Source organism: Egretta garzetta, unplaced genomic scaffold (assembly GCF_000687185.1).
Source record: "Egretta garzetta isolate BGI_Z169 unplaced genomic scaffold, ASM68718v1 scaffold427, whole genome shotgun sequence".
In the NCBI taxonomy this organism is placed as follows: Eukaryota; Metazoa; Chordata; class Aves; order Pelecaniformes; family Ardeidae; genus Egretta; species Egretta garzetta.
In genome coordinates this window covers 688,825-699,508 of record NW_009260345.1, presented here as the reverse complement: position 1 = coordinate 699,508, position 10,684 = coordinate 688,825, and the positions used below count along the sequence as shown (strand labels likewise).

General features: G+C 51.8%; 2 protein-coding genes across 2 annotated transcripts in view; one reads left to right on the top strand and one right to left on the bottom strand.

The window, feature by feature from the left end:
• Window positions 1–5,759, top strand: part of DDX11 (DEAD/H-box helicase 11) — a 19,982-nt gene extending 14,223 nt beyond the window's left edge. Inside the window, 9 exon segments of the mRNA XM_009642724.2 lie at window positions 143–215; window positions 466–569; window positions 1,375–1,524; window positions 3,417–3,485; window positions 3,664–3,764; window positions 4,188–4,272; window positions 4,873–4,948; window positions 5,130–5,284; window positions 5,409–5,759. Of these exon segments, the coding sequence (XP_009641019.1) occupies window positions 143–215; window positions 466–569; window positions 1,375–1,524; window positions 3,417–3,485; window positions 3,664–3,764; window positions 4,188–4,272; window positions 4,873–4,948; window positions 5,130–5,284; window positions 5,409–5,438 (843 nt within the window). The 3' untranslated portion in view covers window positions 5,439–5,759.
• Window positions 5,760–7,049: 1,290 nt separating this feature from the next.
• Window positions 7,050–10,684, bottom strand: part of WASHC1 (WASH complex subunit 1) — a 32,623-nt gene continuing 28,988 nt past the window's right edge. Inside the window, 5 exon segments of the mRNA XM_035898135.1 lie at window positions 7,050–7,434; window positions 8,022–8,090; window positions 8,713–8,865; window positions 9,177–9,347; window positions 9,819–10,023. Of these exon segments, the coding sequence (XP_035754028.1) occupies window positions 7,283–7,434; window positions 8,022–8,090; window positions 8,713–8,865; window positions 9,177–9,347; window positions 9,819–10,023 (750 nt within the window). The 3' untranslated portion in view covers window positions 7,050–7,282.

Here is a 10,684-nt window from a genome sequence, read left to right as displayed (position 1 = left end):
CCGTGCCGGCTACCCCCCCGGGACGGAGCTGACGGGCTCTCCCTCGGCACTGGTGCTCCAGGAGCAGTACCGGTGTTGCTGATGTAGTGGTGCCTTTTGGGATGCCAGTGCCTTACCTCTCTTTTGGCTCGTGGCTCCATAGGTAGCTGATTTCCGAGAGCAGCTGCTGTCCTGTGCTGGTGTGGATCCCGCACGTGTCGTGGAGTTCTCCTGTGGTGAGTGTGCCGGGGTGGCAGGGAGGGGTCATCAGCTGCCTCTGCAGGACCCAGGCGTTGCAGTTTGCCTTCTGTGTCGTTTTGTCAGCACTCTTGAGCAACGTGGCATCTTTCGTGGCAGTGAAGGGGTGCTAGGTCCCTTCCGCTCTGAGCGGTGCCTTCTACTTTACACGCAGGTCAAGCTCTTCAGCTAGCGGGGTTTGTGCGCGCAGCGGTGGCTCTGACTCTCACTACTTGTTTTTGTCTCCAGGACATGTGATTCCTCCAGAAAACATTTTGCCCATAATCCTCTGCAGTGGTCCTGCCAACCAGCAGCTGGAGTTCACCTACCAGACGAGAGACCTGCCCCAGATGGTCAGTCTTTCCCTTGGTCCCTCCCTTGGTATCTCTTTTTTTGCTTCACATGCTTATGTTTCACAGAACAGCATGCTCTGCTCTCTGTTTCAAAGGTGGGCTGATCAAAAGCCATAGCAGGGGGAAATCCATGGGATATGGGGCAGGTGTGTTGCCAAGTAATTGGGAAAGAGGAGCAGCAGAAGGGATTTCGACCTGCTTGCTCAGGGTTAGCTACTGGAGACAATGAATACTAACAACTCCTGTTTGGCTCTGCTGACATCCTGCATTTGCGTGCTGGATGTCAGAAGGAGGTTTCTGACAGCACTTCACAGCGTGAAGGGCTCAGTGACAGTGGAGCCTGGCAGCCCTGCAGAGTGTGGCCCAAACCATAGGGGCGGCAGCAGATGTTTCTGCAATTTTTCCTTCTTCCTTGGGTGGGCCAGTAAGCACCCAAGCCCAGACACTGGATCTGCTCTGCCCCTACTGAATCTCCACTAGATGTGCTAGCTAGCTCTCCACATTGGTTCTAGTGTGACAGGTCCTATCCACTGCAACAACAGACATAAACCCTCCTTTCCTGGATGACCACTGCTCCACAGCAGTAACAGAAACCCTGGATTAGGAGGGGAGGCCGAGCAGGGAAGAGCTTTTTGGCGATTCCCAGCTCCCCTAGAGAGCTCTCTCAGACCTGGCACATTTCCCACATTTTTCCTTCCCCCAAGGCATGTCATAGCAGAGGTGTGATCCTGGGATTGAGCACAGAATTGGAGCAGCATTAGCTGGAGCACCTGTCAGCTACAATATGTTTTTGTCTCTCTTGCAGATGGATGAGACGGGTCGAATCCTTTGCAACCTGTGCAACGTGGTCCCAGGGGGTGTGGTGTGCTTCTTCCCTTCCTACGAATATGAGAAGCAAGTGTACGCACACTGGGAGAAGACGGGACTGCTCACCCGCCTGGCAACAAAGAAGAAGGTAATTGTGCAGCCAGGGGCAGTTGGTACTTTAAATGGAGGTTTCAGAAATCAAACAATTATCTATGCATTACAGGCCTCTCTTGCTGAGTTGTTCTCATACTCTGCACAGCAGAGCACAGCGGATGTTTATCTAGCCAATCCCTCCAGTAATGAATAAATGATACTTCCCGGGCGGCTGATCACTGAGCTGGGATCTAAATTAGATTAAATGCAGCTATAGATTCTTTAAGTGCATGGTCTGTGTATTGGCCATGGGGGGAGACAGTCCTTGCTTTCCATAACCAGCGAGCTTGTTCCCCTGTGGCTGGGGGGCTGTGCAGGTTGAACTCTTATAGGGAACTTGTTTTTCTCAGGCTCAGCTGAGCTCAGACCAGCACAACTAAGGGCTGGGCAGAATGGGACCAGACTGCAGTTCATAGGACAAATGGTGGTGGTCTTCTGGTGGCAGTGCAGAGCGGAGAACTGAAAGACTAGCAGTGGCGGCTCCTGTTGAAGAAATGATGAGAAACATTAAATGGGGAGAGCACTGCAAATATACAATCTTTGCAGTGATGCTCACGAGTATTGAAGCTTGGGTATTGAAGGTCAGGCAGTCAGACTGTCTCACGGTGCGGGGCAGGCAAAAAAGAATTACATATGCCCTGGCTGTGACTTCTGTTTACCAAAAGCTAAATGACTTGGCATGTGGATTAGGAGAGCACATTCCCAGATACTTCACAGCCTTGGTGCAGGCATCCTGGCACGTGGATCTGCCTGTAGGTTTTTGTTGTGGAAGCATTATGCTTCAGCTTCTCCAGGTGTTTGTACAGCTGTGGCTCCTGGTGCCTTTCAGGTGTGTTCTGTCAGGGTCCCAGTGGTCTACCTGGTGCCTCCAAGGCTTTGTGCCACAATCGCGTGGCTTGCTCTGCCTTTCCATGCTGATTTGTTCTTGTTTGGCCTTTGCAATCTGCAGCAAATTGGATGTGTGTTAGCAAGGCAATTTGGTTGAAGTGCAGCAAGTGTGACTTTCAGCTGCCCACACACAAGATCATATCATAGCAGAGGAAGGTTAAAGTCTTTCCTGAGGTGGCTGTGGTGAGATCACAGAGATTATGTATAAATTACACAGGGAAAATTAATTTAAATCAGAGGATTAAATAGCTACTGTTTAATAAGTTAAATAGTCTTGGCATATATTTGTAATTGCCAGTTATTTTTCTACTGAAAGAGTGATTCTGGCTGGTAATATTGATAGTACTTCTCGCTAACCAAAAGAAAACACATCCTTTAGGTTCTTTACTGTCACAGAAACAACAGACGTTGCACCTCTTGTTTACTAGGAAAACAGCTTGTGGTCTAGGCCAAGGTGCAGCATCTATCAAAAAGCAGCTCAATTAACATCAGGGGCTTTCAGCAACTAATTAGGCATGCTAGAATAACATAAAGAAATATTACTTTATGTATGCTTTGCACAGAAAACTAATTTATTCACGGGGCAAGGGGAGCTATTACTTGGAATTAACTGGTGATTTGAATTGATTGGTCCTGTCACCATCCTCCAAGATCTTGCAGCTGGAGGGCTCTCCTCACCCTGCTGGATTTTACTCATAGGTGGAAGAGGTGCACATTGCTTTCCTGCCTTTCAGCTCTCAGGTGACTTTTAACTTCTTGCAGAATTAGATGAGCCTGAGGGTTGGAGGGGCTGGAGCAGCTGCCAGGCCGGCTAAAAGGGCTGTAGTGAGCGAGCGGTGCATTTCCAGGGTTGGGGGGGAAGGTGCTGGTTTTTCAGGCGAATTGCCCTTCCCTGATCTTAGTTCCATGTGCTGTTTAATGGCAGGGGAGTAAAACGATTTGCTTGCTTTAAACTGTTTGCTTCCTGTTGCTGCAACTGAGGCATTGTGCCTGTGACAGATCTTTCAGGAGCCTAAGAAAGCCAACCAGGTGGAGCAGGTGCTGGTGGAATACGCCAAGTGCATAAAGGTAAGCTGAGCTGGCAGGCTGGTGGGAGTCTGGCATCCCAGCTCTGTATGGGAGTGCTGCTAAAGAGGGCACTGCGGCTTTTAACAAGGGAAGAAGGCTCTAGCCCAGGTGTGGGAGTGTTTCTGAAGCACAGAAGTCTTCCCTACTCTGGTTTAAGTTGCTGGTCCCTTTCCTGCAGCGCTGCAGCCAGGCAGGAGGACAGATGACGGGGGCCCTGCTGCTTTCTGTAGTTGGAGGCAAAATGAGCGAAGGGATCAACTTCTCTGACGACCTGGGAAGGTGAGGTGGCTGCTCCTGGGAAGGTGGGCACGGGGCTGGTGGTGCGGTGGCTCCAAGCAGGGTTGGACGCCTCGGTACTTGCATAGATAGCAAATCCTGGGGAGCACGTGGCCTGGGCTGATGCTTAAACCAACGGGACAGAGTCTGCTGGGTGGTGTAGAAGCCGCCTGTCCAGCGTACTGCTCATGCGAGTAACGCGGTTAGGCTTGCTGTGCTAGATAATCCCTTGTTCTGGCTCCCTGAATCCCACTGCAGCTTTCCGTTCAGAACGTGCTTGTCAGACTGCTGTGCTTTATTGCTGCCTTTGGTTTTCAGGGCTGGCTGCCTTTCAGGGGTGCAGTGACCTCTAATTTATCAGTCTATTGGCAAAGTGCTCTAGGATGAGACATTAAGAATAATGCCGTCCTCCCTTGCCCCTTGCAGGTGTGTGATTATGGTGGGAATGCCTTACCCCAACATTAAATCTCCAGAGCTCCAGGAAAAAATGACTTGGCTTGACAAAACAATGGTAACAGAGATGCTTACACCTCTGCCTCTTTCACTTCGGCTTTTCAGTATTAACTTCCCTCCCAGTGCATGAGTCCCAGGGCTGCCTTCAAAGATTTTTTTTTGGTTTTTTTGTTTTTTTTCTTTGAGCTTGCCCTCATTTCCCAAGCTGTGTGGTATCGAGAGCACAGCCTTCTCCGTGCTGCATGCCTACAGGTGGCCCTGAACAGGGAAGATGCTCAGTAGAGGGAACCACCTCTGGGGCTCCCTGGGAACACTGAGTTCCAAGGGGAGCAAAGTCCCATCACCCCAGAGGAGGTGGTAGAAGCTGCTTGCCAGGATCACTTCTCCTCTTGGCTCACTTGGGTTTTGGAGATGCTGTTCCCGGGCAGCTGGGGACAAGTTTTCTGCCTCAAGGACACCTTGGGTTGGCTCTTTGCAAATGCTCAACATAGTTTTCTGACTGCAACCTTTCTCCTGTCCCTGCTCACTCTCAGCTTGGGGTCTGCTTGGCCACCCACTCGCTCTGCAGGGGTAAAAGCATTTGCCTCGCTCTCACTAAGACTCCCGAGTTTGATTTACATCTGCCTCGTGTTCAGTCTTACCTATTTCTCCTTTCCAGCCCAGAGCTGCTGGCCAGGCACCTAGCAGAGAGCTGATTGAAAACCTGTGCATGAAGGCAGTAAACCAGTCAATAGGTAATTCATCCTTCCTCGGACAGTCTGGGGGACACGAAATGTGACTGCACTGAAGTAAGAGGGTGGGAAAAAGGACGCATTACCCATCAGTCTAAGTACGGATGACAGGAACATGAGCTTCCTTGCCTGAGGACAAACACTTGAGTTGGGCCATTTTAACATGGTTGTACACTCTGTACAGGCAGAGCTATTCGCCATCAGAAGGACTTTGCAAGCATCCTGCTCCTGGACCACAGGTACGCACGCCCTGCCATCTTTAACAAACTGCCGCAGTGGATCAGGGAGAGAACCCAGGTCAAACCTGCCTTTGGATCAGCGTTCGCAGAGTTAAGAAAGGTCAGGACTTGTATCTTAGGTACTGCTACCATAATTGTTTCCTACTGTACTCATCTGTACTTAACTCAAACCTTCACTTCAGTGTAAGGCCAGGGCCAAGCTCTCTGGTTTTGTGTGTTCCTAGTTCCACCGTGGGAAGTCGGACACTCCGTGATGCGGATCAGAGAACAGGCTCTCGGTCAAGTCTCTGAGCTGCACAGTCAAAGAACAGCCGAAGCAACACAAGTTCCTGCTTTTCCATACCAAGGCATTTGCGAATCTCTGCCTTCTGCCTCCTTTTGTGGATGTTCAGTCTCTGAGTGCTATGATGGTGAGACAGCCTTCAGCACCATAACCAGGTGGGAAACTGGTTGTAGGTCTGAGGCAGGTAAAGGGAGTAGCTGCAAGCTCCTATTTGTTTACACTTGTAAAGGTTTTATTTAAATTTATTAAATATTTTCAACCCAAACACTTAAGTAGGGGGAGGGTAATGATTTTGACTGAACACATCTGCCTTTTCCCATCAACCACCATGTGTAGGGGGCGTGATACCCAGTGAAAGCGTAGAGCTTTTCACAAGAATTGTAAACTATCAGGCTGTTAGGTTGTGTCATGTTGGAATTACACAGGGGCAGCTATGGGCCACCTTTCTTATCCCCTTCTTTCTACCTTGGTTCAAGCAGTCAGTAGATTGAAGGAGCAGTTCATTCTTTCTAGGGGAATAAAGATAGAGCCATAATACGGCACAGCACTTCTCCTTTGATCATGCTTAAGCACAGGGTTGCTCTGCTCTTTTTACTGCCTGCGTTTTTGAATTCAAAGTAACTTTCTGTGGAAAATGGTAAAACCTTGGTTTTAGTTTTGATATTTTTTTTTTAGCTTAACTTTCCTGGGCTTCTTTCCTAGCTCACAGGTCAGTGCTGGAGGGCAGCAGTAACAACAGGGACAGCTGTGTAATCCCACAGCAGGCCCCAGCTCTCTCCGTCATCCAGAGCAAATCTTCCCAGGAGCTCTTTTGCATCCTTGCTGGTTTCAGCAGCTGGATGCTACCTCTCAAGGGTCTGCACCATGACAAAAGCACTTATTAGACACAGAGCTGGTACCCACTCCCTATATGTTAATTAGCCCCACAGGGAAAGAAGCATCTGCTTCTGAGGAATGGGGGTTGTGTCTCCTACCCCTTCAGTGGGTGTGAAGCCCCCCCTCATCTGGCACGAGGTCTGCCTTAACCCCAGTTGGGAGTGGGGGGGCACCTGCGTGTAACAGCTGGTGCCCTCCAGCACTGTGGCTGGTGGTGCTGGGGTGTAAGGCTGGCCCCTGCCCTGGAGGAGAGCGGACAGCTGGGCTTTCCCTTACCACCCTCTTAATTGAGCATGCTTCCTGCTTTTACCACAGTGAAGGCTGCAAGGACCTGCTTCCTTCAACTTTATTGAAATTTTCAGACAGCAACAGGCAAAGAATTACCATAAGCCAGGTAGAGAAAGAAACCATGGTGTGCAGAGGTGCCAGGAATTAAACCTCCAATGGAAGAACAGACACAGTCGTTCTCTCTTCTAGCAACAACCAAGCAAGCAGGAGCTTCAGTGAGGAAGGAGACAAATGAGGCAAGTGCTGTTTGCCTGCAAGAGCTGCTTTTGCAGTCATCACCAGTCACATTAGGAAAGACTGAGGGCCCTTTAAATCAGGAGCAATGCTAGTTCTGATCCTCTGAGCACAGGCTGCCCCACTGCCCGCCGGCTAAGGCAGGATTTATTGTGCCAGCATGAGCAGCAGCAGCAGCATTTGAGCTGGAATGTAGTATTTGGGATGGAGAATAGCAGACAGCAGAAGACAAACTCTCCCTGATAACCTCAGAGGCAGTTAGTTAGCTTCTGCTGCTCCTGCTCTTCAAGAAGAAACAAGAGGGTCCCTTGCCATGCCAGTGCCCACCCTCCAGGCACTCCTTCCACAGGCTGGTGTCTCTCAAAGGTGCTTAGTTCAAGAGTCCTGGGATTCACGATGATGCACAGCTGACCCCATCTATGATTCCCAGTCATCCTCATCCTCTTCACCCCCAGGCTGCTGTGGGGGTGGGAGGGGTGGTATTGAGTCTGACATACGAGCAAAGGCACCAGCAGGACTTCCAGGAGCATCGGGATTCCCAGAGGCTCCTGGCCCTTTCCCCGAAATACCTGTGAGGGGAAGAAAAGCACCAGTGAGTGATGCCTGCGGACTACAGAACATGGAGGCTCAGCAAAGGGAGGGGGAAAAACACATCTCATACCACAGCTCCCACCAGCACCCAGGTGACCCTGGCAAGGAGAATGGCCACCACCCATAAATGCCACCACCTGGGCAAGGGCTCATTTAACTAAAGCTGCACCTGAGCAAGTCCACACCCCCCTCTGCCAGGCTCTGAGGGGGTGACACTGGCCCTAAATGCCCCAGTTACCTGCCACAGCCTCAGGGTAACTCAGGTGCCTCCAAAGGCTTGCCCCAGCACTGAATTAATAAAGACACCACTGTCCCTTCCTCACAGGTAGCTTTCAGAGCCAGTCCTTGCCTCGGCCACACAGCCTCCTCCGGTGCCTCGGGCTGGACTTGAGGAGGAGATTCCCCTGCTCACCCTCTGTAAAGACACTCCCAGCCACGCTGTGGCAGACTCATCAAGGGAAGCGTCTCTGTTCCCGATTCTAGGGCTGTGGCTGACACAACTGATGTGCCAGAAAGGGCTCCCCCTCTTTCCTAGGCAGAAGTAGCCCACCCTGCAGCACAGTACCTTTGCGCCTCAGCACCAGTTTGTTGAAGAGGTCTGACATCAAATCTCCACCTTGTCCTGTAGCTCTCACTGAAAGACAGCAAAACAAGTCAGACAAGAAGCGTCAGTCTGAACCTAGCACTACGGCGAAAGCGTTCTCCTGCAATACTGCCTTCAGATTAAAGAAAAAAACCCAAACCTCTAATCTTGTATCACACCCCTAACTGTCCCACTATAGTCCAGTTTCAAGTCAGGAAAACACCAGGCACTGCAGGGTAACAGTGTCTTCTGGGGAAATCCAAGAGTGGAATTCCTTGAAGGGCAAGAGTATTTGCAGTCTCATTCTGCCAAAGCAGCTCCATCAATACCCTCCCCAGCTACCCAAACCAACCTGCTCAAACTGGCTCGGCCCTGCCCCTCTTGGCCCTGCCATTTCCTTTCCCCCAGGCAGCACACGTGAAACTTCTATGCCTGCCCTGAGGCAGAGCAGGGCCCCATCAAGAACACAAATGCCCTTCTGGCAGAGGGGATTTAGCAAATTCAGAGCTTTGGCTGAATGCGAAACACCGGAGGCCTACACCAGTCTGTGAGGAGAGACGCTGCCTTTCCACTCTGTATGTTCACCGTGCTCCTGGCTTGCCCATCTCCCCGCAGACCTACAGCTCCCCAGCAGAGAATAAGAAAGATCAGTTCTGCCAAAGAGCCTCAGCACCTTGTTCCTGTTCCTTCTGCTTCTTCTTCTCCAGCTTCCTCTCCTTGACGCTGCGGAGGTTGGCCTTCCCGATGCCACCGGCCTGACGGATGGACTCCAGGAGACTGGCACGTCCAGTAGAGGGGTTCACCACCTCCTTCGGGGCTCCCTGGACTAGCTATAAACCCCACTAAATCCCCACGCAAAGGGCTGCTCCGATACCCTGTCAGCTTCTGCCCCGGGCTGTGAGCCCGGCCCAGACATCTCTCAGTGACAGACGTACGCTCAGCCCAGCCAGCAGGAGCCCCACCAAGGGGGAAGCCAAAGCTTGCAGCTCCCAGGCAGGTGGGAGCCTCTTCCTCTCCCACCGCAGCTCCCCTCCTCTGCCGGAAGGCTGGGAAGCCAGAGGGAACCAACCAAGGACACGGGCTGAAGCCCAGGAGTCAGAATTAGATTCTGCTGGTGAAGCTGTGGAGATGCCCAGCCCTTACCTGCAGGCACTGCGTTGCTGCTCTCCTCGCTCGCTGTCCGGGCTGCCTCAGAGGGGGCTGTGGGCTGGGGCAGGGGCGGTGGAGGAGGCACAGTAGTTGGCAGAACAGGAGGTGGTGGGGGAGGTGGTGGCGGAGGCGGCGGCAATAGCTCAGCATTTTGAAGCTCTGAAAGATGAAAAGTTGCATCTGAAGTGTCCCAGAGGACAGCGCACTGAGAGCTTCAGCTCAGAGCTTCACATGCCTCAGCGGCAACAGATCAGAGTCCTGCAGCAGAGCACTCCCAGCCTCTGCAGCATCTCTTTAACAGCAGCCAGGGCCAAGGCAGTTTGAGATTCCCCTGCTCTGCCCTCCCCAGCTGCATCCCACTCACCCAGAGGCATCCTGCTCGGCTGCCACAAGGCCAGTCCCTGCACACCACACTCCCTCCTCCCTGGCCATGCAGAGGGTGAGGGAGCTGAGGGGCCTGGGGTCTGGCAAGCACTTGAGCAGGTTACAGCTTTGACTCAAGCACAAGCCAGAGGTATCTCCAATATCCACCTTGAAATCTCCACCAAGAGACTTTCTGCCTTGTCTCCATTTTCTGGCAATCCTTCCCTTCCTCCTTCACAGGGTCCTGGGAGCAGGGACTGGAAATACCTGGTTGCAAAGGCTCCACCGACTCAGTGTTGAAAGTGGGCAGCTCTGGAATAGCACTGCTAGGGGCAGACGGTGCGATGCCGGGGCCCAGATCAGCACTGTACATGAGATCTGCAGCAATGCCAGGCAGGTCTGGCAGGTAGGATGGCACGTCAATCTCTGGAACCTGGCCCAGATCTGGCACGTAGAAGTAATTTTCAGCTACCTAAAAGAAACACAAAACAAAAAGATAAGGCAGTGACTACGTACTTGCTTTCCCTTGCAGCAAACAGGGGCGTTGCAGGGAACAGCCTGGATGGCAGTCAGAGCTGGGCTCGTGTGCCTTGGTACACTGGCTGCTCATCAGTTACCCCTACAACTCTCTGCTCTTGTCCTGTGGCAGCTCCCCATGCTCAGAGGCTAGCCCCTGCAGACCAGGCTTGGAAAAGGCAGGCTGCAGGAGGAGGAAGAGGTGCAGGACTCTTCCTAGTTTCTTACAAGTGGACTCTCTCCTCTGAAGGTTTCATGCACCAACTTCTGCAGCCTACATAAGCCAGTCCCTTCTGCTCCGGAAGAGAATGGTGCCTGAACAGTTTCTGAGATTAAGATGCAGGAGAAGCACAACCAAGTAGTTAGAGAGGTTTGGGTTTGTGTTTAACACACAGGCAAAAAGAGTACCAAAGATGTGCTGCAAATAAAGGGTTTTGTTTGCCATACACACTGCTATCTCCTCCAGTCCAACAGGATGAACAAATGGCTCCAAGCCTCCTTTCCCTCACCCCGAAACACACATTCAACCACACACCAGCAAAGCTCCAGGTAGAGCCAGTACAAGGTCAGTTACATGTTGGGGCAGCTGGGTTGGTGCACTGCCTGCCTCATGCCCA